General features: G+C 47.8%; 1 protein-coding gene across 11 annotated transcripts in view; it reads left to right on the top strand.

The window, feature by feature from the left end:
• The window catches only part of LOC119431122 (zinc finger protein 233), a 99,802-nt gene that overhangs the window by 53,772 nt on the left and 18,522 nt on the right, over window positions 1-27,508 (top strand). For 3 of the 11 annotated variants that reach the window (XR_007464032.1, XM_049657400.1, XM_049657406.1), the window contains exon 3: window positions 20,296-20,451. The exons of 6 other annotated variants lie outside the window; for them this stretch is intronic. Coding sequence is in view for 4 of the 5 variants with exons in the window: in XM_049657400.1 (XP_049513357.1) it covers window positions 20,296-20,451 (156 nt within the window). In the remaining variant the exon portion in view is untranslated. Of the gene's footprint in view, window positions 1-15,408; window positions 15,454-18,946; window positions 19,020-20,295; window positions 20,452-27,508 lie in introns of all 11 variants that reach the window. 2 more of the 11 variants (XM_037698593.2, XM_049657401.1) reach the window with 2 other exon arrangements.

The raw sequence follows: 27,508 nt of genomic DNA, 5'->3' as shown, positions 1-27,508 counted from the left end.
CGTCCGAACCGGAAGTTGATCTCTCGTAGGTTTCATAAAGCTGGTCGGGCCCCAGCCCCCCCCCCCCCCCCCTACCCTACCCCCGGAGAAATGAAAACTTTCCGCCTATGCTTCAGTCCTGGCAAAAGGTCATAAATTCAATGGCACCGCAGATAACGTCCCCCTGCCCAAGATTGTCGCCGCCCTCGAGAGCGGCATCCAGCAGCTGGACCCCAAAGTGCGGGAACAGATCAGACGAAGCTATAGGCATAGTAAGGTCCAATAACAACCGCAGAAGAGAAAGAAACTTGTCTTTCGAAGAAATATGAGCACTAAGATTACTGAAAGAAGATACAAACATTGTAATCCTACCGGCGGACAAGGGCAACTCAACCGTTGTGTTGAACATACAGGACTACGAGGAAAAGGCGTCCACCCTACCTAACAGCCAAGATTTAGAAAAACTAAAAAAGGACCCGACCACAAGGACCCACTCAGTACTGGATAAGACGCTGGTCTAAATATTCGGAAACCACCCAAATTCTCGAAATCTTTATCTAATATTAATGGGCAGGAACGGGTCCGCACCATTATTTTACGGCTTGCCAAAACTCCATAAACCCGGAACCCCCTTATGGCTAATCGCAGACTTTTCGTGCTCCCCACTACAATAACTATCCACCTACGTTCACCAGATTATATCACCCCTCACCGGAAGGACAGCATCCCACATGCGCAACCCCGAGAACTTCATCAAGCTCATATGAAGTGTACGTCTCGAAGATGATGAATGCCTGGTCTATTTTTATGTGACCTCTTTGTTCACCAGAGTACCCATTAAGTTGGCTATATGTGCAACAACGGATGCCCTGGAACGCGACGACACACTCGACGAGAGAACCCCCTTGAGTGTAGACGAGACCTGCCGCCTCCTCGAGCTGTGCCTGTCAGATACCTACTTCAGGAACTCCCATGGGGGCCTCAATTACCGTCACCATGGCTAACCTAACTATGGAGAATATCGAGGAGAGAGCGCTGAGTACTTTTCCCCGAAGCCAAAAGTTTTCCTCAGGTGCGTGGGTGATTGCTTCTGCATCGTGAAGGAGTCGCAAGTCGAAAACCTGCAGAGCCATTTAAATTACATAGACCCTGATATACAGTTCACGTATGAGCGCGAACAAAACAGAGCGCTACCATTCCTAGATGTACAAGTTACATGAGCCGACGGCAATCTAAAATTTTCAGTCTACAGAAAACCAACCCACACGGGCCGCTACCTTCACTTCGCATCCAACCATCCGGAAAACCACAAGGCATCTGTTACTTCTTTATTGAAAAGAGCCGAAACTCATTGCTCATTGGAATCAGATCAAAAGAAGGAAAGGAGAACGGTTCTCAACGAACTTAAAAAGAAGGGCTATACAAGGGTACGGAATTCATTCGAAAAACCACCCGACAACAAAAAAGAAGAAACAAACTACTAGACCTCCAACCGTTGACTTCCCCCCGACCACAGAAACGTGTGTCCATCCCATACGTCAAAGGCACCAGCGAAGCTCTCAGCCGAATACTAAAAAACGAAGGCCTCAAGGTCGCGCACAAACCGATGAACACTTTGAATATCCTCATTCCTAAACCAAAAGACCGTCCACGAAAAGAATAATCTTAAGGCGTCGTCTACAAAATCAGATGTGCCGACTGTCAGGCGTCGTACATCGGGGAAACTAAAAATCTAAAAGAAAGAATCAGACAACATGAAAATGACGTCAGAACATTCAACCGAATACGCAGCTCCGCCGCCGAACATTCCGAAGAAGCCGACCACAAGATTTCTTTCCACGAAACCCAAGTCCTTCAAACAGACACAAACTGGCGAAAAAAAATGTGGTTGATCCCTCTTATATAGGAATCGGTATAGAACACGAAAGTGAAACGTGTCTTCACAGAAGTAGTGTAATGTTTATTGCACATTGATATATAATGTCTATTGGTGTTTTGTGGCTAAAGTGCCCTTAGGCGTTGATGCACCCACGCTGACGCCTGGTGGCACGTCTCCTCCATCACGACTACCAACGTCGATGACCATGAGCAACCGTCGTGCATATGGAAGCTGCACTACGCTGCACACGCTAGCACAACGCGAAAGACGAAGCACGTAATTGACACACTAATACAACGCGCAAGACAAAGCACGTAACTGAATCGTCACCGAGTCAAATCAGCGCGTACAGCGCGTCGTAATTGCAGCCTCCGCGATCAACTTCAGAAACATTTTCAGAGCTAATTGCGGAGGCCACGCTCCGCTGTGCTGAGTACGGTGAACGCCACCTAGGTGGCGTTGGTAGTGCTTCTTGATGCCAGCGTCCCTTCGAATGCTGGCATCGAGGCGTCGTAGTGCTGAGACCACCGAAGCGTTCACTGTCGGTATAGTGCCTAGAATATACTTACTAGTGTGCCGACCGCGGGCTTTCCGGTGGCACGGAGAATGATGCCTTCCGCCGGCGGCCACCAGACGGCGATAGCCGTACGGACCGTGCTATGCCGAGCGGCGTCTCTAGCCAACGCGCGCGTGTGCGACAGACGCCAATGGACTGTCCCAGCCCGTTTCGTTCTGTGGAACGTTGGTTGAGGTGCAAAGCGTAATCGAAAGAATATGATTTTGTTGCACTTACAAACGATCGTATGCACAGTTATCATTATAACGCTACACGATACGGGGTGTTTCTGCGAAAAATACCAATAAATAAATACGTGGTTTCCGAAGAAGTGTAACTTTTTTCCACAGTAAACTATTATATGCGAGACATGTCCACAAATGCTAAATTCACACCAAGTTGTATCTAATTACCATAAATTAAATTAATTACCATAAATGAAGGTAATTAAACAGGGCACATTTTCATAGGCGACACACCGTCAACTAATTTTGAACGAGCGCTCAATGTAGCAATTATTAAAGTGTTTCTCACAAGCGACAGCCGCCAGAGTTAGCCTTCGATCTGCACTCTTATATTCTTCTCCCACTCGGCAAAACGTTCTGGCCAGTCAGCAGGCGCGCTGAATAATGAGACTTGCTCGTTATTTGAGCGGTATCCAGTTATACAATAGAGAGTTTTAGAATAGGGGCCCCAAACGTTTTGGGGCCCCAAAGAAATAGCGTCGACACCACTGCGCATGCGCGAGACGCTAACTGCGTTTGGGTTTTGCGTTGGGCACGCTATTTCGCCAATTTAGCGGGAGCCCCAAAAGCAGCCCCAAAAGTTTTGCGTCAACAAACATGGCGGCACCCATCGAAGCGGCGGCTCTCCGAGTACTAAACTCGGCTTGATTCTTGGTAACGCGTGAAGTTAGTTAGTAAGCTAGAAGTGACTGCGGTTATCGCTTTCTCTCAACTAACGTGTGTAATGAAGATTGATTCATTAGACGCCGCTGATTCTGAATTCGATTGTCGATTTCATGGCTCGTAGGCCTAACGTGGATTAGCTTGGCTGGTGAAGGCACGTCAAGTTGGTTACTCAAAATTAGCCGCAATAAATCGCTTGCTGCTAATAGATTAACACCTTAATTGCAATTAAACGCAAAACCACGAAAGTCAAAATTACTCTTCCTATCATAACATGGTATAGTTTATTTTAATATTTATTATAGCTTTTCTTTGACACCGTAGTGGCGCTGCAAGCGCAAGACGGTATTCGCAAACGCAAAGCCCTATTCTAAAACTCATCGCTCTTGCATGCCCCAACGCTAACACCCGCAAAGCTCTTTGGGGCCCCAAACTTTTGGGGCCCCTATTCTAAAACTCGCTAATATGGGACAAAACAGGTGCTGTGTTTACGCCTCGTTTTCTGCGACGACATGTCGGTTCCGTCCGTGAACAAACACAAGTACGAACCATGCGCACAGAAAAGAACCCCAGCAATGACGTGCGGAGGCACCACACGCTACTTGCTCGAAAGCAACAACGCGCCGCAACCGACTGCGCTTACGAACGCGCATCCGAAGTGCACCCGAAGCGCAAGCGACGCGTGATGCGCAAGCGACGCGTGATGCGCCGCTCGGTTAGCACGGTCCCAAACAGTGTCGCCGTCTGGGGGCCTCCGGCGGAAGGCATCACCGACAGTGCCAGCGTCTCCCATTGGAAACTCCCGGCGGTCGGCACACTAGTAAGTATATTCTAGGCACTATACTGTCGGTGCGCGTTAGTGTCATAATGCAGTACTTCTCTTTTCTGCTCGTAGGCGGCGGCACCGCCCCGAGCAAGAGCGCGGGTACACGGAGGAGTGTTAGATATATAATGCGCGTCTGTGTAGCTCTCTGCAAATGCGTTTGTGGCGCAATGGGTTAAACGCTCGGCTATCTATCGTCGCGGACCGAGAGGTCGTGGGTTCGATTTCCAAATTTTGCATGTTTGTGGAACTTTTTCTTCTGGTTTCTTTCTTTGTATTATGTTCGTGTATGTTCGTGTGACGTATTTCCGTGACGGAAATACGTCAGTGAAGTCTTGGTGGACCCCGGCATAAAACACTTTCGTGTTAAAAAAAAAAAAAAACGAAAGGTACGTGCGGTAGTTTTGTGGATCTTTCGTATGATTTTTGTATGGTACTTCAAGAAATGATTTCTACATTCATTTTGCATGGCGTTACAGCTTACTCATGTTACAGTGAACGTACGTATGTGAATAAATGAATAAAGTTGAAACATAATATACAATCATTGTGTTCTTATTTGGACAAAAGTTGATTTTAAAGTACCACAAAAACAGACAAGCTTCTTTAATGACGATGAAGTTACATATTTTTTTTCTGAAAAAAGGACGTCGCATTCTGCCTGTCACAGTATCATAAGCATTTTATCCCCAATATCAGAAAAGAAAGTTTCATTACAACTAAAAATTCACGCTTTTAATATATGTAAAAATATTCTCTAAACATAGCGAAAATGCCAATAGGGCAGACAGACGAACTCCGATGGACAGGGGGACATATTAAGTTGGTATATTTACTGTTTAAGTTGATCAAGATTAGATTGTACACTGGGGTACTCTGACAGGAGACCGCGTAAAACTCAAAGAAAGACGGCGCCGTCTCAGCTTCGTCCGGCCCTGCGCGCCTCTGCTTGGTCCGGCTACAGTGTATTAGAAGATTTCGTAGTGGGCTCAGAGGAGGGCGCGGTCTGATGTGTTGCATGCATGTTGTCGCCGAGAGGAGGTGCGGCAAGACGTTCCTCCTGAAGTTTATCCGGCGTGAGCGACTGCAGACGGTGACGTTCTTCCTCGGACTCATGGTCCTTCGACGCATTCTCCGCTTTTGCACGGCCCGCTTTCGCTATCTGTGTTCACGTTGTCTGTATTCACGTTGCTGCTGTCGACGCCTCTGCGCTTTGTTAGCTTTTTTCTCCGGCGTGAACGCGTTACGCCGCACCCCTGGCTTTTCCAGGGAAAAGAGGCAACCGATGACACCCCGAGGAGGAACTATACTCGCGGACAACTTTCTGTGGCAATGAAGGGAAATCTACGGAGGCAAAGGGCGCACAAGTGAGAGCGCTGCTGAAAAGAGCCGCGTTTTAATCCAGGTCCGTTTAGGCGGGAGAAGAGAAAACATAAACAACTTATTAGCAACTGTTAAATAAGACAGAACGCACCACTGAGTGTAGAAGTTTGCTTATTTTCCGGCATTTCCCTTCCGCGTCTGGGCAAACGCGAAACCGTCGCACGTGGAAGCTACTTCGATTCAGCGTCTGTTCCGAGCATCCAAAAGCACTCGCAAACGCTGGCGGACTACTTGGCGCGGCAACACATGTGCAGCATCCACGCGCCCGTAGCTTTCCCTTCATTGCCACTGAAAGTTATCTGAGTATAAGTTAATCAGGTGCACGCGCGAAGGCGCTCACCCGGTCATCGGCGTGCTTCACAAAAGGGACGTCCCCTCGTTTGCTCGACACCGCTGACGGCACGGCCGGCGCCAGGAGGTCCAAGGTGTCCATGAGAAAAATTAACTACGGCAACTTCGCGACACCACAACCCTACGGAAAACAGCTAAGTTTGTGAGCGAACTAGCTTTAGTTCTACATGGCCGCTACCACTGCTACTCGCGAAAAATAGTTTTGAAGAAAGCTGCTGGACATATTTCTTTGCGACAGGGCCATCACGCTGTCAGCGAGGGGCGATGCAGAAATCTGGGGAGGTCAGGACATCCGGACATCCTCCCCCCCCCCCCCCCCCCCCCTATATCCGCGCCTGATTCGCCCCAATTCCATTTTACGCGCTTCGCACTATTAGTTGAGTAAGCGGAAACGTAAGCTCCGCGCAGCGTGGTATGAAAGACCGGTAGAATGCAATAATTCCCCCAAAAAAACGCTGCAAGCTCTTGACGCGTGCGGGCAAGGGTATTATGTAATGGCGCGAAGCTTCGCGTCGTTAGGACGACGCTGACCATCGTCCACAATAGAACCTCGCGAGTCTACTTTTAAACACGCTAATTCAACTTTTGGGGGGTTCACGGTAAGCCCCGCGCGTTGCATTTTCTTAAGGACGATGGCAAGGTGTTCTAGATGTTCCTCAAAATTGCGCGAAAAGATGACATCATCATCAATATATGCCATTGCGAATTTGTACCGCACCTCATCAAGAACAATATCCATTAGGCGTTGCAAAGAACTCGGCGAGTTCTTCAAGCCAAATGGCATGCGGACAAATTCGAAGAGTCCTGTATAGCAAGTGGATGCTGTTTTGGGGATGTCAGCGCGTTCCATTTCAATTTGCAAAAATCCCCGCGAACAATCCAGTGTAGTGAACACCCTTGCACTACCCAGACTTGATAGAATAGACTCGATTGAAGAAAAGGGATAAGCATATCCCGAACAGTGGCATCGTTTAAGCGTCGATAGTCTACGCATAAGCGAGCTGGGCCATCTTTCTTAGGCCCTCGAACGATAGGAGAAGCCCAAGGGCTCTGGGATGGTGTCACCACACCGGTGTCGCTCATCTCCTGCAGGGCAAGATCCAGGAGCGCCCGCTTGTGCACACTCAGTGGCCTTGGGTTGCAGCTCCAAGGTTGTGTGGTTCTTGTATCAATGCGGTGATGCAGTACAGGAGTGTGCTTTTCCGTGAATATGGCTGCGAACGGCTCCAGAGTGCGCACCAGCTGTCGTTTCTGCGCATTCTCAAAAGTGTACTTCTCAACTGTTTCCAGCTAGTATCTTAGGCGGCAAAGCAGAGTGACAGAATAACGTGGCTGAGTCACGGGCGCTATGCACAGAAAGAGAAGCCGCCGTGGGAAAACCACACTGTTTTCCCGAGCGATAAAGTCCCGGCCCGGCACTGCCAACCCCGGGCAATAAATAAAACGCTGTCGGCATATCTTTCTCATGAGAAAGAGCTTGAGACGCACCGCAGCTCGTGCTGTTATTAATGCTACGTTCGCAGCTCGCAAGCGCGTACTACATTGTGCGAGTTGCACTTTACGCGTCTGGAACAAATGAAAAAAACTTGATCTCCAATTAGGGAGATGCTGCCACAGGTATCGAGAAGCGCGGATATTTCCGTGCCTAAAACATGTACTGCACCTTGATAAATGGTACAGGACAAGAGCTATAGTATGTTCTATCAGGCAGACGGAAAGAAGGTCAGTTTGCTAACCCTCGGTAATTTCGGCGGTGTTGTGGAGCTCGTTACCACCGCGGGCCGTAGCCGTTTCCCTGGGTGAAATCACGGCTAGGCGAGGACGTCATGGGACACTCATGCCGGTAGTGTCCATGCTGACCACAGTCGTAGCAGGAGCCAGCCTGGCTTGCATCTTCCCTGTACCCTCTCGGTGCCTGCGGCCTATAAGTGGCACGAGAGGGACCTCTGGTGTTCAGAGAATTTCGTTGCTGGTCTGAAGGAGTGGACTGGGGTGGTGGCGAGGTGAAGTCATCGTGGGCATCCCTGGTCGTACAGGGCCCCCGCCGTCGCGGAGAGTTTCCGCTACTGGGGTCAAGAAAACGAAGTTCTCTATCCGGGCCTGCCACGGAAGTTCGTGGCCGGGGACAGTACGATGGTACTGTCCCGGTATTTGTCTCCCGCCAGGCACAGGCTGGCTCGAGGGCAACATCGATAGGTGGTGGCGGAGAGTAGTGTTGCTGCCAAAAGAGCGTCTCCGTTATTTGCTGGCCGAAGCCAGCAAGTTCCTCAAGGGAAGAAAATGAATGGCCAAATAGATATGGCCTGAAGCGAGGGTGGCACCGTCGCAAAACATCTGAGACCTTAGAGGACTCATGTTTTGCGTCGAAAGAGTTTCTGCATGGCCCGAACATATGCACACAGACCCTCATCTGGATGTTGTGTTCGGGCGTCCAACTCGCGTCGGATGCAGTATAGTAGCTAGTAGTCCGCCAGGAATTCCGCTCGAACGCCGCGACATCCCCATAGAACTTACCTCGTGCGATCCAGAGCTTTGAGATGCTTGGCGCGTTTTTCAGTGGACGCTGATTAGGCCAACACTTTCGGGCTGGTCTCACTGGCCCACTGTCGAGATGCGACGCCTGCAACGCCACTAGCGGCGCTCATGACGCCAGCGTTCTGAGATTCCTGCTAACTTCAAGAGGGCTGTTTCTTCTGCCAGCAGTTGCCTTGCGTATTTCACCTGCCTATGGTTCGAACACCGTCCGAGGAGTTCAAGCGCAACGCTAAACATTGTCCACGATATGGCCTGTTGTACGAGCCTTGCCATCTACTCCATAACGACGTCCCTTCCGAGCTTTGGCTATCAATCAGATGCGCAGTGAGGAGATCGCGGAAGATTTCTGCTGGCATCTCTCCGGCTCTACAACAGTGGTATCTACACTGTTCAGGTGCGCTCCACCAACAGTGGACGATCGTCTCGACCTGCACGCTGCAAGAGCTACGTGCAGCGATTTCTTCTTCAATACACTCAAGTGCGCCGGGGCCTGATGGCATTACCTATTCTACCCTACGCCATCTGGGCCCTCGAGCGACTTAAGAGCTTCTGGCTTTATATAATCTCTCTTGGGCCTCGGGAACTGTGCCTGCACATTGGAAGACAAGCAAGATCGTGGCATTATTGAAGCCAGGCAAGTCACTCCACTATATGCTTTCCTACAGACCAGCGGCGCTTGCCAAGGAAAAACCATGGAACGGATGGTTTTGATGCGCCTAGAATGGTTTTTGGAGAAGCGTAATATATTTCCAGACGCGATGACAGGTTTCCGAAAGGGTAGGTCATCAATCGACAGCGTTATTGACCTAGTAACGACTGTTGAAAATCAGAAACATCGCCGTCAATTGACGGCTGCTGTCTTTCTGGATATCAAGGGTGCATTTGACAATGTTCTACATGATGCAATTTTAAATGCCCTTGAAAAATATGGCATTGGTGACCTTATGCATCAGTGGATAGCCAGCGATCTTCAAGAGAGAACGATATTTATGACAACTCGCTAAACGCTTGCTTCGGGTCTCCTGCCACCGAGGACGACTGGATCAACCACCTCAGGAGCCCCGACAGGGCCCTTCAACACCAGGCCGTCCAGAAGGCCCAACAGGTGGCTGGCGAGCTCCGACTCCCAGTCCCCACATGGGTGGAGCCACCGGGCCGGCCCCCGTAAGGGGTGCCCAGGCCCTTTCAGGACCATTAATAAAGTTAATTCTCTCTCTCTCTCTCGACGGTCATACAAGGAACCATCCTGTCTACCGTGGGGTGCCTCAAGGAGGTGTACTGAGCCCAACCTTACTTAATGTTGTTCTCGCTGGACTCGTCAAAGAACTCATACGCGCAGTCTCGGTCTCTGTGTACGCAGATGACATCTGTATATGGACCACGAGCTTAACGCGCTTACAAGTACAAACGAAGCTACAGCGTGCAGTGTCAAAAATCACATAAATCACATAAATAACAACCCGATTTCCCCAGCCACTTCATACAAGTACTTGGTAATTGATTTCGTGCCAAACCTTTCCTGGAACCGTCACATTACGACCATATGTGCTAATGCCTCAAGGTCACTGGGGTACTTACGTCGAACCTTGCGCAAATCACCCTCCAACATCCGTAAGCTAGCTTTCCAAACGTTTGTTCGCCCGCAGCTCGAATTCGCCTCTCCAGTCTGGTCACCTTACCAAAAGAACCTAACCAGCTTATTAGAATCTGTCCAAAATAGGGCCGCAAGGTTTATCTCTCATAATTATACATACAATTCTAGTATTTCGCAAATAAAACTGGATATTTCACTTCCACCCCTCAGTGTCCGTTGTGACTTCGCTCTCTTATCTCTGTTTCATAAGTACGTTCATGCGGATAGGAAATCTTCCTTGCGGCTTGAATTTGCATCATGCACATCACGCAGGCTACATAATCACCTCAGCTTCACTCGGATATACGGAAACACTCACGCATTCAATTGGTCGGCCCTTCCCCGTGCCATTCGATTATGGAATGCCCTTCCTGAGTCCATATAGTCTCCGAAAAAAATCCTGACAAATTTCGCCAGCTTCGCATTTCATTGCATAATCTCGACAAAAATGCGTGTCCCCTTCTTATGTTTCCTCATGATATGTCTTCTGTTAGATTTTTTGTTTATGGGACCACTTTGCTCTTTTTTGTATTACTATGTTTCTTTTTTTTCTCTTATTAGAACGTCACCAGTCCAATATATTTTTATGCAATACTGATGTAACCCTTCAGTTTATTTGTCCATTGTTATTTTTTGTTCTAGTTGCTTTTTTGTATTATGTATACGACATTGAATTGACTATTATATGAACTGTACCTTTTGTTATATTTGTGTAATCATCCAGCGTACGCAGGAAATCATTCATTATTATGCCAATTAATTGTGCATGTATATTATGTATGAATTATGCATGCATGCTGTTTTCCTTTTCTTTTTGATGCCCCCCTTACCCAATGCCTCTCACGAGGCCTGTAAGGACTTTTTTAAATAAATAAATAAATAAATAACGTCGCAATACCTAAATAGTCGTGGACTACAGCTCTCACCGACAAAGAGTGTAGCCATGGCATTTACACGGAAGTCAATGGCCTGCTACCCCGTCATGATCGATGGCAAGATTATACCTGTAACCCACTGCAAGTTTCTCGGAGTCACCATCGACCGTGACTTATTCTAATCGAAGCACATCTCTGCATTGAGAAAAAAGCTGGATAGCTTTGCACAAATCATTCGACATATGTCTGGAAAATTGTGGAGGTCATCCCAATCATCTCTTCTGCAGCTCTACCAGGCACTCTTTGTTGGATACTTTCGCTACAGCGCGCCTGTACTCTCTCGGATTAGTGCATCTGCCGTCCGCACACTTGAAGGAGCTCAGGCTCGAGCACTAAGAATTTGCCTAGGATTACCACGATGTACTTCCACATGGGGCACTATTGCAGAGGCACGCGCATGCCCAGCTCGAGTTTATCTGCAACATCAGCCAATGCGAGTGCATTTAAGGCTACTAACTATAAGCATAGGAATCATCCACTGACATATGTCACAAGTATACGGCCTAACGCCGCGCCTACCCAGAAGCAGTATTGTCGCAACGAGATCTACTGCCGTCGGACTTCGCACCGCATGACATACCAGAAGTTCCACTCTGGACGATGGCAAAGCCGACGGTGAAAATCTCAATCCCCGGAATAACGAAAAAGTCGAAAATGCCGCTTGCAGGTCTCAAACATTTCGCGTTATCCTACATTGCTTACAAGTACGGATATACCGAACATGTTTTTGCAGATGGTTCTGTTACACAGACCTCTTCCGCGGCAGGTTACGCGGTACCTGTAATGGGGATTACGCAGCGGTTCAAGATAGGTCACAAAAACATCGTCTACAGCAGCTGAGTTGACCGGCGTTCGAGAAGCAGCCCGCTGCATACTGCAACAAAACCTCGCTAACTGGACAGTGTTCTGCGACTCAAAACCGGCGCTGCAACTTGTAAGCAATTATATGAATCACAGAAGCGCATTTAGTCCTCTAATTTACAACATCATGGCTCTGCTCACTGAGGCGTCTCAATCCGGACATACCATTGCGCTGCAGTGGATTCCCAGTCACCGTAGAATAGCCGGAAATGAGCAGGTTGACGCGGAAGCAAAAATGGCGCACACTGACGCGAAGATTATAAAACTTCCTTTTTCCCGTTATGGCATCAACGCCTTGCTACATAGCTCCATCAAAACGTCTATGGCGCGACAATGGGACAACCCCGAACATCGGCAAGAGACTTGACGCCGGTTTGCGATTCCGGCTTCCACTTCGGATGCGGAGAGGCCAGGAAACATTAATCCATCGATTACGGCTTCGTGTGGCGTACACTCGCAAATACCTTCACAAGATGGGACGAGAACGGGACCCTGATTGTAGCGTCTGTCACACTCCCGAGAGAATAGACCACATACTTTGCGTCTGCCCTCAATATGCGGCCGAGCGAAGGACACTAAAGCGTAGTGTTGACTGTTTGGACTCCCGCCCCTTTTCGGAAGCAAATATTTTAGGCGCGTGGAGAAGAGTTGATCATGCCCAGATCACTTTTGAACTTTATGTGTCAGACGGGCTTAGACGGTCGTCTCTAGGACCCGTGAAGCCAGGACTTCAGAAGTGAAGAAAGTGCGAAATGTGTTTGCGCGATGACGTTTTGTGTGGACAACACTACTCCTGCGTGTAGTGTGTGAAAAGTACGTGCACAACCGTGTATTGGACAACGTGTGTAAATAGTAGCTCATTGTACGATATATAATCACCTGCCACCTACCTCTCCCTGTATCTCCCACTTCCCCTTACCCCAGTGAGGAGTAGCAGGCTAGAGACACGATCTCCAGGCCGACCTCTCCTCCCTTCTCTTCATTAAAATCTACTCCTCCCTTCTCCTAAACCTTGCTATCGCTGTCTGTGCTTCGGGTGAAATTCCCGTTTCTTTATAAAGACGAAAGCCTTATATGCCCCAGGCCTAAGCGGAAAATACGGCGAGCGTCCGGCGTTAACATCCGATGGCAAGAAAACCCACGTGACCAAGTGATGACGTCACGTTCCAGGTGCTGGACCTGCTGCGGCTCGCCGTGCGAAATCCCACGGCGAACAGCCACGGCATCGGACGGACGCCGTGGCCCACACCCAAAAAGTTGACTTTGCCCACTTCGAAAATTGAGTTGACTCACGTTGAAAACCGACCTGGCTCACTCCCAAATTGACTTGACCAACTCCCAAAACTTCGGTGGCCCACCCCCAAAATTGACTTTGCCCAATTCGATAATTGAGCTGACCGACGTTCAAAACCGACCTGGCCCACTTCTAAAATTGACTTGACCCCCCCCCCCCCCAATAAAAAAAAAAAAAAAAAAAAATGGGCGGCCCACCCCCAAGATTGATTTTGCACAATTCGAAAATTGAGTTGACCCACCCTGAAAATTGACTTTGCCCAATTAGAGTACATGACCAAGTGAAAAGTATCGCGCGGAAGAGTCAGAATGATTTCGCATTCCCAAGTGCCTCTGTTACTTTTGTATAGTTGATGGAGATTAATATTTTATGGCCATGCGGCACTGTACCCATAAAGCAGCTACCGTGGCTGGGTATCTCCTAGTATAGTTGTAATATTTGGCAAAGTTACATCAAATTATACCGACGGTTTGGTTCACTCCAAGTACCTGTACCGAGCAAATTTTTGCCACACTGAAAACTTCGTGGAGCTTTAAATAATTTTCTCTTTCTTCTTTCGATGTGGTCTGCAGGTTTTAACGCGGGGCGTTCCTTCATTCTTCATTTTACCTTCATTGTCACATGATCGAAGCATTGACGTCAGGTGTGCCACAAGGCAATGCCGGGAAGAATGTCAGAAATTTCGACGCAATAAATTTTTCGAGAGTAGTAGGATTACAATTCAGCAGCTCAGCCGACCGCGTACAGCGCTAAAAACCAACAGGAAGTTCAGTAGAATTTGTTTTGGTTTCTTTGCTGCAGGTCCCTTTGCTGGTTTCTTTGCCTCGACAATGGACATAGGTTCATGGTGATTAGCTAGCTTGTTCTAGTGCATGTGCGGATCGCCTGCTCGCAGTCGGTAATAAAAATATGCAATCGAGGAGTCGATGGCGGTCTGTCGCGGGCGAGCTGACAAGCTGCTAAAATGGCCAGGAGCTCGACAGTTCTGACATCGGGGAAGGATTCTTCCAATCTGGTTGTCGCCTGATAAGCGTCGAGCCGATTCACGGCTATTGCGGCGCGCCTCTCCTTGGCGTCCGCGTGGAAAGCAGCAGGAAAAGATATGCGTGTCCAATGGTGGGATCGAACCCGTCTTCCAGCGCAGCATCCCGGTGCTCTAACGAAAAAGAAAACCATTAGGTCACGATCAGGTTTTAATTGCACGCATACTTCTCTCGCGCCAGCACCAACTATATATAGCTCTATATGAGACGTTTGGCGTGTGCATCACGTGCCAGTTTATCGCATTCTGCCATCGTGACAGCTATAGCGATTTGGAAAGTTGTGTTAGACAAAGGGGAAAAAAATGTCATCCAACCGTATGTAGCTCGAAGCTACGATTAAAGGAAACCCATACGGGTTTCTCAGAGATTAAACTATTTGAGGAAGTTGGTAGAGCGACCGTCCCGGAAAGGTGTTGGTCCCGGGTTCGAATACCGGACCAGAATCAATTTTTCCTCAACTACGAAGCGTCGTTTCTGAGAAAAACGTTTGGGGACGGGCAAATTAAGCATTGCACATGTTCCAAAGACTTTTTGCGGAATATCCTCCTTGAAAGGCATCCCACTTAACGCAGCTCGGAGCTCCTTTCACGCAGTCAAAACGCGCGCTACGAGGCAGCGACTTCAGTAACCATAGAAACGCAACCCGAGTTCCGGTACCGGTTGCGCGCGACGGATTTATGAAGTCGAAGCCACAAATGGTTCAAGCGCTCCCCTAATATTTGCAAATGTGACGGCAAAATTTACCATGCTCCTTTGAGCACTTTTAATCGCCTTCTTGACAAAGTGCGGGACCCATTGAGCCTCCGTCGCGTGTATCTTGGAGCCTGGGCGTGCGGCTGCAGCGTAAAAGGCTGGGTGCCGTCGCGTTCTCGAAACTTGTGAAACCATGGCGGATACTCGGCGTCGTTGCGCCCTGGAAGTGTGCGGCCTCGTGAGCTCTGTCCACGGACTCGTGCTGCACCCTTTTCCCGCAGAAGAGGCGCCCGAGCGACAGGCCTGGATCGACTTCGTGCGCGGTTGTCCGAACGGCCAGCGGAGCGGATGGACGCCTCCGTCGAGCGAGCAGAGCTTCGTGTGTTCGCTGCACTTCGACTCGAAGTGGTTTCAGTGCAAGCCGGAGGACGGCTCCGAGGTGCACGCCACCGGTGAACTAGCGCTCAAACCGCGCGCCGTGCCCACCCGGTACAGTGACAGCGGAGAGACCTCTCGTCCCTCCGGCAATATCGGCACCCGTGACGGAGTGTCTGTCCCGACGCCCGCGGAGACCTTGCAGGTGAGTGGGATATATTAGCGGTGATGCCCATGAAACACGCCAACAGGTAATTGATGTCTAAAAGGTGACTTGAACGGCTAATCTCAAATTCTAGTGGCCGTCTTGATCAATACATTATTTTGCCGTGGACGTCTAGAGGTATACTTCAGTAGGTTGTGCTAACGTTTCAAATTGTTAAATCAGGCTTTGACATGAGAAAAAAAGTTTGTATTGTCGGATAGTGATGCACAGGTGAACCAGATGTGAACCATCCTTTATTAGGAAGTTGCTGTGACATGGCAATATTGTAGCATAGCCTGACTTGTCAACAAGCGCATTTTGCCTAGAAATGTCGCCTTTACGAATTATTTTTGAAAAAAAATAAAGATATCTGTTTTGTATGCCGATGACATGCTAATGTGCATGTATTGACTTGAACAAGGATGTCTCCTCGGCATGAAACACATCATTGTTTCCAAAATGTTGCTTTGCTGGGTATCCTGAAAACTGAAATAGTTTAGCAAGGCCACATTTTGTCAGTAATGCTGCAACTCATGCAGAAATGACATCCTGGTTTCAGTTACAGGTGACAGATGAACAGATAAGCATGACACCAGCATACAAAACACAATATTCTACAACGAATTCCTAAAAAAGCAGGTGGTTCACATATGGCCGCACAATATGTGCATCACTTTATCCACCAATATAATTATTTTTTCTGATGTTGGTGCATCATTTAAGAGTGAATTGTAACTTACCTTGCGGGTACCCCTTGTAAAATATTTCCCTCTGCTTGCATAGCATCACACAAAAATAATGGCCAGTTCTTCGACACACCACCCATTAGTAAATTCCATAGCATATGGCACATTACTGGAACTGTAAACATAAATCAGAGTATGCCGTTATTTATTTTTCACATGCTCTACAGATGAGCTCTGCATGCACTGCAGTGCATAAAGCATGAGTACAGGCCTAAAATGCAGCAAGATATCTACTTAACTCCGTAGGACATATTTCAACTTTAATTAACAAGAGTGACTAATAGCACCAAAGGTGGCCACACATACATTTTGAAGATGACTGTTGTTGAGGCTGCACAGGAAAATTTTCCTTAGTAGGAGAGCACAAAAGGTTGCTCTCATAGGCCACGTGTGAAGGTACTTGTAGACTCAGGCAAGGGAACAGCAGAAGGCATAGATTACTGGAATGTTTAGCATAAAGGGAAGCAGTATTACAGACCTGTATAAAGTAGAAACATCAATCATCTGCCATGTTGGCACGAGTGCCGCTTCTGCGCGCATTTATGCCTGACTGTAGTGCAAGGCTTTTTAAAATCTTCGCACCAATCTTCGCACTGATCGGCATATCGCCAATGCCTCAATGGTGGTGTAGGTTGCACAAGTGCAAGCAAAAGAAGAAAATTGGTGCAACCTATCTGCCGCATAAACATGAAAAATTCACTGTGGAAGGCGGCATCCAACTGACATGTGTGTAGTGACCACTTTTGTCATTATGTGCCTGAGTGATGGTTTGGCCAGCTTTGGTGAAATGGCACTTGACTTCTAATATGCCAACTTCATCACAGTCTTTGACAGGCTGATCCAGTGAAGCAATAATGAAAGGATAATTTTCGTGAGTGTGAAGGCCCATCGCGTATACTTCAACATCCTTGACAAAGTATCGAAAGAATTCAGCATACTTTTCAACAGCTACACCTTCATTTCTAAGGCCATACAATCTTGGGCCATCTGTTTAAAATGTAAACTGCTTGAAGGGTACAAAATATTTGTGATGAGCCCCTCAGGTTTCACACAGTGATGTATTCTTCAAATATTTGATGCTGTGAGACAACTTCTCTCAGCGGTCCACAACTGGCCTGTATTCTTACACAGATTGGCTCTGGGTAGCTGTAAGTGGAACTTGCTGCGTCAGGTAAGCTGCAATCAGTGCGAGGCATTTTTTTTAAAATGCAGGCCCTCCATATCGAAATACCGCTGATGTTTTGGATATGCACTGGTTTGGGGTTGCAGTATCAGTTCCAAAGTAGCGGAGAATCTGCAGCCATGTTGTAAACAGAGAAAGCGACGCGGGCAAGACGTAGCAGCTGCTTTCTGTGAATCAGCTAGCTGACATCACATATTTATTTATTAATGCATTAGCATTCTTAGGGTACTTCACGCACCTTTCTGGGTTTATGTTTGTATCTAACCGTTTTCCCGCCTACCTGGGTCATTGGGTAGTCTGGTTGGAATGGGTAGTGCAGTGGGCTGCTGCGCTGAGGTAACAGGGTCAGTATTCTAATCCAACCATGGGACTAACTTGGGTCACTAAGTATGTGGCATTGTGTCCATACGTGCCACTCTTCAATGAACCTATTTCGCGCCGACATGGGTCGCGGTAGATGACTGGGTAGGTACCTCTGTTCGAAGAAACTCTGACGCCAACTAGGAGTAATGGGTATGTGCCACTCGGCCTGTGGGTTATTCAATGAATATCTTGCATGCGAACTTGGGTCAATGGACATGTGCCATTGAGTGTGCCCCATGCGAGGGCACAATATTCTGCATTCGTGGGCACCGGTGTGCCACGCTTCTCGTCTCGGAGGCCACGTGTGGATTTCTCAGCAACTCCGGTAGATGGCACAGCGTGTCCAGAAAGAAGCGCAAGGGAGGAGCCCGGTTGCTGCATGATGCGTTTGCATACACCGTTTGCATTCACTGAACTCATGTTAATGAGTTCAGTGAATCAAAGGATGATTTTAGTGGCGTGGATGAATATAACTTGCGTTCAGATGGTCAGCGAATGTCCTTGGATGAGAGCACTTTAGCAGAAAGCAGCATTAAGGATCCTGAAGACTTGCAGTGCAAATCGTGGCCTTTGCCTAGGATAGTGCTTCGAGTGCTGCCACACAGTGCTGAACTATTGTTGAGAGCTTGTGCAATAAATTTCATGAAGTAAACGACTTAACATGTGCTTATTCACATGAGCAGAATTTCTGCGAGGTGTCTAAGCTTGCAGAATAACTCCTCAATAGAACCATAATTTGGGTAAATGTCCATTGCTGCAAAGGGTCAAAGATTGCATGAGTTTCTTGAAGCTTGGGAAGTTGAGGTGTCTTCAAGCACGTGCTGATGACTGCAGTCTGCACACTTGAAGTGAGTTTCAGATTGTTGTTTCAAGTAATTGAGTTAAGAGAGTAAATAGTAATGTGGAATCTACATCTTGTTTGATAACGTTGTTGAGAATTGAAAATGATTGATCATATGTCATAAGCGGAGCTTCTCACAAAGATCTAATGGCATAATCTGTGGTATACTTGTGCGGGGCTGGGGAGTTGCGTGTTGCTGTATGAAGTGAAAAAGAGCTGCTGCACCTGCATCAGTTTTTGAATACGACCCAGAAGCTCTTGCACTGGTACAGAGTAACTGCATGCACTGTTCAGTGGCTGTACGGACAGTATGTTGTGCTGATTTTAAGTGTAGCCTTTCTTGATGTTCTTGTTTGACAGGTGTGTGCTGGTTCCACGGCAGGTGACAATAGTGGATTGAAACATGCGGTTTCTGACGTACCTTCAGACACAGGTTGGTGCATTTTTTTGTTTCACTCGACCAGTGAGCTTGTTTTATTTCATCAACCATGTTTGTACTACGTTAGAATTGCTAGCTGGGCAAGTTGGTACATTACAGAAAGTGAGTGAGTAAATCTTTATTAATCGAAGGGGTGAGGGGTAAGTTTACAAAAAAATGAATTGCACAAACGACAAGGGATGGTGGAATGGCATGAAACTAAAGTTTATTTGGGAAGAACAGTGGGTGCATAACACAAGAAATCACGCATGTGTGCTAAGTGCTGGAATCAAAGCAAAAGGGGGGGGGGGGGCGAGCAGGAAAGAATTGTGGCATAACCCGTCTCACGATGACGGTCGACGGTTATGTGTTAGCATTGAAGCAATATAGTGAAACATTGTATTGCCACCGTTGTAATGAGTTACGTATGAGACCAGTACTGTAGTGGGACTCATCTTTTGCGCTTCCCTGGGACGCCATCTGGCACCGCTGCCATAGGGCTCGCGTGTGGCCTCCGAAATCATGGCACACTGGTGCGGTTGAACGCTGAGAAACACGACATGTGGCAAACGGGCTTCTCTCTCACTCTTCTTTCTGGACACGCTGTGCCACCTAGTGGCACTGCTGAGAAGTCGTGGCCTCCGAGACAAGCAACGTGGCACACCGGTGCTTTAGAACGCTGACAATTGTTCCCTCGCTTGCCGCTCACTCAGTGCTGGCCATGTAGACCTGTAGCCATGTAGCATGTAAGCCATGTAGCAAACCACATACTGTCAAATGAACAGCTGTTTTGCAATCTCACTTTGTGTACAACATAGCAGCCGAAATAGATATTTTGATGCCACTGATGATGTAAAAATCTGCTGCGAGTAGCCTACTTGCATCTGTGGATCCATTAGAGTGAAAAAAGTTTGCTTTAAGCTTTACTGTCATTGTAGCGGAGATTGTGATATTCTAGCATTCACATTTGCATAGCAATACTTGTCATAAGCGAATTGATTTTTACATTCTGATTTCTGTAGTGTTTTCAAAACTGTCAAAGGTAGCAATTAGAGGCTGAATGACCCTAATCATAGAGATAGAAATTAGGATACAAATTAGCTTCAAGGAGGTTAAATAAGCCACAAGATTGCTTAAAACCAGGATGGTGATGCTTAGATCCTCCACTCTCTTGTCTGATTAACAGCTGCACTTAAACTCACTATGTGCTAGATTTCGCTGTTGTAATCGTGGCATAAATTTCTTGTGTCTTCTACATCAAGCTAATTGTGCTAATGAAAATGATCTGCAGTGACTGGTCCAGGAGTGCTGCCGAGGATCTGTCCTTGTGGGCAAGTGGTCAACGTTAATGAAGAGAGCCAGGCTCCAGGTTGGAAAGTGCGCAGGGAGGTGTCCATCCAGTGCGGCTTACAATCGATGCCCCCTCTACCCCTCGCAATGGAAATCTGTACGTACCATGTATGGTCGTGGAAACTTAGCGCAACAAAAGGGATTAGGAGGTAGCCATGTAATGGAGTCCCAACTGGAATAGAAGTGCTTTTATAGGGACAAGGGCGTATTGGTCCAATGGACCGATCCACTACAGCAATGCCCGTCCTTGTGGCCTCACCATGGGAACGTGCCATGTGCCTACTGTGCAACATTCTGGCATAAATATTTCGGCATAGAGCAATGGACGATATATTAATGTGATACATGTTCAAGTGGGACCCAGTACTTGTAGAGATTTTGCAGGCAATCTGCATTCCATGATGGATGTTACCACAATGCCTACACACACCACACTGTGCTAAAGAAGTGCTATTGTAAACATACATGTAAGTGTGAATTACACATTATTTGGGGTATTCATATTTTTTTCTAAGCAATCACAAATGACTTTCTCTACCATAATGACACCCTGCATTATATTTGTGGTTGGGTTCATCATCATCATCAGCCTATATTTATGTCCACTGCAGGATGAAGGCCTCTCTCTGTGATCTCCAATCACCCCTGTCTTGCGCTAGCTGATTCCAGCTGGTTGGGTTATATTCTTGCAAATGCAGTATTTTCACTTGTATGAGTTGGTGGGATGTCTCAGATTGACGTGAAACAGTTGAAGAGGTTTTTTGCACTTGCTGTGCTGTGCAGGAGCCCACATATGTATATTGTCACGCGTAGTGTGACAATACTTGTGCAGTAACAGCAGTCGAAAATCCATATGCATATTACCACGCATAGTGTGAAGGTGCTTACACAGTGATGGCAATCAATATTATGTGCGCATGTTGTCTCGCATAGTGTAATGGTACTTTTGCAGTGACAGCAATTGAAAGTCTGTATGCAAACTTTCGCGTGTAGTGTGATACTTGTGCAGGGACAGCAGTCGAGGATGCTTGTAACGAGCTTTATTAGAGCGAACTTGTGCCCAGTTAAGAAACTGCTTTGCTAATGTAGCGGGCAACCACCATCGTCAGTTAAAACAGGAATAATGCCGTGCTGATTTTAAGACAAGTATACAGTCAACGACCGATTTTTTGGACATGCCCGATAATTTTGACGCCTTCATGGCACCGCCATGTACCTCATAGAGTCAGTGTATAGAATGTCCAAAATTTCGGACGCGAGAAATTTCCGGCTTCCTATTTTCAATACTTTTTGCCATGACCGTAGGCTCGAAACGGCATTAATCGAAGCCACCACCGCCGCCATTTTAATTAGCTCGCCACCTCGAACCGGCGCTCTAATATGCAAATCAACTGGCACCGTGGCATAGAGCACTGCACGGGCCTGGCCTGGGCCCGTTTTTGCGTTGGGCTGCCTGTCCGAGCCCGACCAAAAGCTTTATGGCGAGACTCGGGCCCGGCCCGGGCCTGGAAATAATCTACGCTACCCGCCTGGCCTGGGCCGCTTTACCTTAGGCCCGAGCGCAGCCCGAGCCCAGCTTGAAAGCGGCCTGAACCCAGCACAAGACCGAAAAAGACATGTTTTTCAGTGTGGAGACGCGCGAGGATAACTCGCGGCACGTTACATGCACACCACCAGAAAGTCCGAGCACGGCCCGGGCGCTCGTCAAAACTGCCCTACCCGGCCCGGCCTTCTTGGCCAATTGTCAAGAATTTTTGTTTTTGCTGGAAGACCGACCACAGGATACATAGGAACCATACAGATTTGTGGCATGTCAACGATCGAGGCAGACAAGCTCAGATCAGACGAGACGGCTATGTCGGGGCATCGCAACACCTGGGGCCGTATTCTGAAACTTCCCCTAGGCGAAATTTCTTTTTTCGCTTTCAGGCGTGCGCTGATTGGCTGTTTTAGCAAAATTGGATGAGCCGATTGGGTGGTTATCGCCCGACGTCATTCAATTTTGATCAACCAGCCAATCAGCGCGCACCCTGAAAGCGAAAAAAGAAATTTCGCCTAGGGGGGGGGGGGGGACGTTTCAGAATACGACCCCTGTGCGGCTACATGGGGTACCAAGAGTGGGAGAATACTTCTGCCAGGTTCTTTCGATTGCCCAAAGACAACAGGTAAGCAATATTCTGTTCCGCAAGTGTTAAATGTTGGTTATTCAAGCATTTTTGCTTTCTGGCCATCTTGAGCTGACAAGCGCACGCTAACGATCGTGTTTACTAAGTGTCACATCCCAACACACTGTGGAAAGAGCTGAAATTTCAAACTAAACGTCGTTTGCCCTTCTCCTTGCGGGTGCCATACTCCAAGACAAGGGGAGGGGGGGGGGTGACGTATATCAGCAAGTGCGCCTCTGTACATGTATATGCTGTGATGTCGCTCATAATGACACATGACACTTCGAGAATTATTCAAGGCAACATCTGTTATTTGTGTAATCTGTTGCTTCAATAGTCGAATTAAAGTTTAGAGAAATAATAAAACACACAAACCGGATGTCGGCTTATTTTTGTTTTACTTCGGACCGCAGCAAGAGAGATGTAGTAGTACTTCTGTTTTGTCTGTTTGGTCCCACGTCGTACAGTCGCGCGCGCTGACAACGAACCTTTGTTATTTTCTACCATATTTCAGCACGTGATCATGCTGTGTTTGCTTGTGTCTGTCTGCCTCAGTGTTCGTGCAGCACTGACTTATATCATTAGCCGGGTGTTCTAGTGCACAGTGCGCAAAATTGTAGCACTACACCAACCAACACAAATGCAATAGTTTGCACTCGAAGCTGTCATCGGAAGTGCACCGCGCAGCAAGAAAGCGAGAAAGAAAATAACGAGCAGATCCGACACACTGTGGGAATCGATGCTATGTGAAGCCGTGTGCGGGGGGAGCCTACCAAGTTAACGAAATGACAATGAAAGCATGAAGACGTAGGCGACTGTTTCATGCCCTACATGACACGTATGCCATGACATTCCTGTCATGGCCTAACATTTATGTTCGTCATACACTTGTCATACTATGCCTATTATGCCTATTATGCGTCTTATACGTATTGAAATACCACGGTCGAGAAGACGCTTTATTCCTAGAATTGAAGATGGCGCCGACGAAAAGGAACATGAACTGATGATTGATGATGGTTTTGTACAGATGAAGATGAAGTCTGCATAAATGCTTACACTAATTTTCTCCATGGACGGCAGTGGCCAGCCTGGCAGCTCGTTAGACTGTGGAATGCAGAGGAAAGGGCTTCAAGCGGGAAACGTGCACTATCTCTGTTCCGCGGCAGTGTCAGTCAGTGGAGGTATCAACAGGTGTAACGCGATAGTTCACCGGCGAGGTCTGCTCTATGACTTTGTAGGGGTCAATATATCGAGACTCAAGCTTCTCACTTAAACTGGGTGTTCGTGCAGGTGTGCATAGGAGCACATCGTCACCAGGGTGGTAGGAAACGTCACGGTGAGAGGCATCGTACCGATGTTTGCGATCGTTTGGCTTGCATTAGTGTTCATATGGGCGCGACGACGACATTGGGTAAGACGAGACACAAACTGGTTGCAAATGAATGTTGAAGCGTTAATGGGGCCAGAGAAGAAAGAAACGTCGGGTGATGAGCTTGGGTGGCGGCCTTACACTAAGAGAAACGGAGAGTATCCGGTGGTCTGTTCAACAGACATATTGTACGCAAATGTTACAAATGGGAGAATCGCATCCCAGTGACGATGGTCAGATTGAATATACATGGATAGCGTGTTGCACAGCGTGCGATGAAATCGCTCTGTTAGGCCATTGGTTTGAGGATGGGAGCTAGACGTCTTGTGCACGATGTTGGACGCTTGCAGAACTTCATTAAATGTGCTTAAAGAAATGCCTTGCCTCGGTCACTCGAAAGAATGTGAGCGGCCCCGTGAAGTAAGTAGATAGCCTGCAAGAAGAAGGCCGCTACTTCCGAGGCAGTTCCTGAACGTATTGTTACGGGGATGTTGGGAGTAAGACTGGATGTATTTACAATATATACACAAGTAGGGTTAGCGTGGTCAAGATGGCTGACCAGCAACAACACGCAGCAGCCAGTGTCCCTCGATCTTCTTCTTCTTTTCTTTCCTCCTATCCTTCCGTAACAGGAAGGCGTACCGTATCAGCGTACCGGGTCAAGTGGTCAACAGCAGTGACATCTGGAGTAGTTGGGAGGGGCCTGAAAAGGTCAATGCCGACGACAGTGAAGGGTTCTGCTGGACAAGGAAGTTGTTGTAGCGTCCCGACCAGAGCAGTGGTAGGTCGCTTATGGTGTTGGAAAAGCATGCATGAGGCAACATATCTAGCTATGCTCATGGAAAGACCTGGCCAAAAGAAACGGCTGCATATGCTCTCGTGGGTTTTGTGGTAACACAAGTGGCCTGACGTAGGGTCATCGTGTGAGGCCTGCAAAACTTCAGCGTGAAGAGAGCGCAGTACATAGGGAACTTATCGATGGCCTTCCGGGTGAAAAATGTAACGGTAGAGCACATCGCCTTCGAACATGAATAGCTTGAGCTGTTTCCGTAGCCTGGCATTGAGTGGAGATGAAACACCGCTAAGGCGATTGATGATACCATGGCAGTAAGAATCGGCATGCTGGTGAGTGGAAAGCACTGAAGGGCGGTTTGATGGAGTCAAAGAGGAAATCAGTGTAGTAGACGATGCGCCCTTCTTGTGGCCAATTTGACAAGGTGATGTGATGTGCTCCGATGAAACACCGCTAAGGCGATTGATGATACCATGGCAATAAGAATCGGCGTGCTGGTGAGTGGAAAGCACTGAAGGGCGGTTTGATGGAGTCAAAGAGGAAATCAGTGTAGTAGACGATGCGCCCTCCTTGTGGCCAATTTGACAAGGTGATGTGATGTGCTCCGATGATGGTGGTAATGGGCATCATGAAAGAGCATCAGCATCATGGTGCTTCCTTCTGGACTTGTAAATGACATCGAAATCGTATACTTCTAATCGGAGTATCCAGAGGCCAAGGCGTCCAGACAAGTTCTTGATTGTCGACAACCAACATAAGGCATGGTGGTCGGTCAAAACCGTGAAATGTTGACCGTGGAGGTATGGACAAAATTTCTGAATGGACCAGACAACAGCCAGACACTCTTGTTCGGTTATGAAGTACTTGTTTTCCACGGAAGTCAGATTGCGGCTTGCATATGCAACAACCCTTTCGCAAAATTCGCGGTTGTGCTGCAGCAGACCGCACCATTTCCTTAACCACTAGCATCAGTATGCAGTAATGTGGGTGCCTTGTCATCAAAATGACAAAGAACAGGTGGGGATGTTAGTGCACACCTGAGTTCTTAGAACGCGGCTTCACACTGATCGTTCCAATCGAAGGAATTGGAACTAGCAAGGAGCTGGTGCAGGGGCGAGGCAATGCTGGCGAAGTTCCAGATGAAAGCTCGAAAGTATGAGGCGAGTCCAAGAAATCTGCGCAGTTCTTTTGCACGAAGTGGGCGCGGTAAGTTGAGCACTGCAGAAATTTTGTCCGGATCGGGCTGGATGCCGTCTGCTAACGAGATGACCCCTCGACTTTAATCGTTGTGCTAGCGAAATGGCACTTCGTGTTTAGTTGAAGTCCGGCATTAGAAAGGAATGCGAGCATTTCATCTAGGCATTGCAGATGGTCAGTGAAAGTCGAGGAAAATACGACGATGTCGTAGAGGTAACATAGACAAGTTTTACACTTGAGGCTGCGAAGAACAGTGTCGATCATTCTTTCAAATGTGGCGGTAGCATTGCATAGGCCAAAAGGCATTACAGTAAACTCGTAAAGACTGTCTGGAGTAGGAAAGGCGGTCTTTTCTTTGTCCGCTTCGTGCATTGGAATTTGCCAACATCCGGAGCGAAGATCAAGGGTGGAAAAGTATTGTGCGCCTTGCAAAGAATCAAGGGCGTCGTTGATACAGGGCATCAGATATACATCCTTGTGGGTGATCTTGTTTAGCGCACGGTAGTGAACACAAAATCGTACCGATCAATCCTTCTGCACTAAAACGACGGGTGATGACCAAGAACTGGCGGAGGGACGTATGATGTTTCTTTTCAGCATATCGGCGACGTTCTCCTCAATGATTTTGCGTTCGGCCAAAGAGACTCGGTAGGGACGACGGCGTACAATAGTTAGGCGATCGGTGTCGATACGATGGGAGGCAACAGGTCTGTCCGAGCGACGGAAGTATTCATGTTAAAGGAGGCCTGACGTTTCGTGAGCAATTTGAGCAACGCTTCACTCTGAGCAGCAGTAAGGTCAGTACTTATCATGAAAGCAAGGGCAGATAAAGCAGATTTGCCGTGTTGAGGAAGAGCTTGCGAGGTGGCAAGAGGATCAGACAGACTGGTTGGGTGTCCACATAACAGGTCACTGCAGAGCCTTCAGGTAGGAGGATTGTCTCAGTGGTCATGTTCAAGGCGATGATTAATGCTGAGATTTCTGTGAACTGCACCAGGCAGGAAGCGAAGACAATCTCACGAGCAAGACAGCGGCCGTAAGGAGTGATGAGCACGTCGCCATTGGTGATGTCCATAGAAGAGAGCGTTATGATTTGCTTCTGGCCGGGAGGCAGTACAGAATCAGCAGCAGTGAGAAAACGCAGTCGTGGCTCATCGGCACTCCCGCTGCAATGAACGGTCTCGGTCATGTGGACTACATTTTGGCGGCAAGAGATTAAAGCGGACGCTGACGAGAGGAACTCCCAACTTAAAATTAGTTCATGAGTGCATGGGAATAAAATGGCGAACTTAATGTGATGACGGATACCATCAATAAAAACGTGTGCTGTACGTTGGGCTGATTTTCATTTCATTTATTTCATTTATTATACCCTCAAGACCACAAGGTATTGCAGAGTTGAGTGGGGTAAAAAAAAAGTTACAAGACAAGGAAAACAAAGAAGGCAGCAAGTGACGTAGTCATAGACATGAGATGCCCAAAGCGATGGTGTCGATTATAGCTGTACAAAATTGTGCCTGGTCTTCAATAGCAATCAACGCACCAGGAAGGTGGTTCCATTCTTTACACGTCCTGGGAAGAAAAGACTCATGACAAGCTTTGGTGCGACACTGCAAAACTCCAACTT

This window comes from Dermacentor silvarum, chromosome 10 (genome assembly GCF_013339745.2).
Source record: "Dermacentor silvarum isolate Dsil-2018 chromosome 10, BIME_Dsil_1.4, whole genome shotgun sequence".
Classification (NCBI taxonomy): domain Eukaryota; kingdom Metazoa; phylum Arthropoda; class Arachnida; order Ixodida; family Ixodidae; genus Dermacentor; species Dermacentor silvarum.
This window is presented reverse-complemented; position numbering and strand designations above follow the sequence as displayed.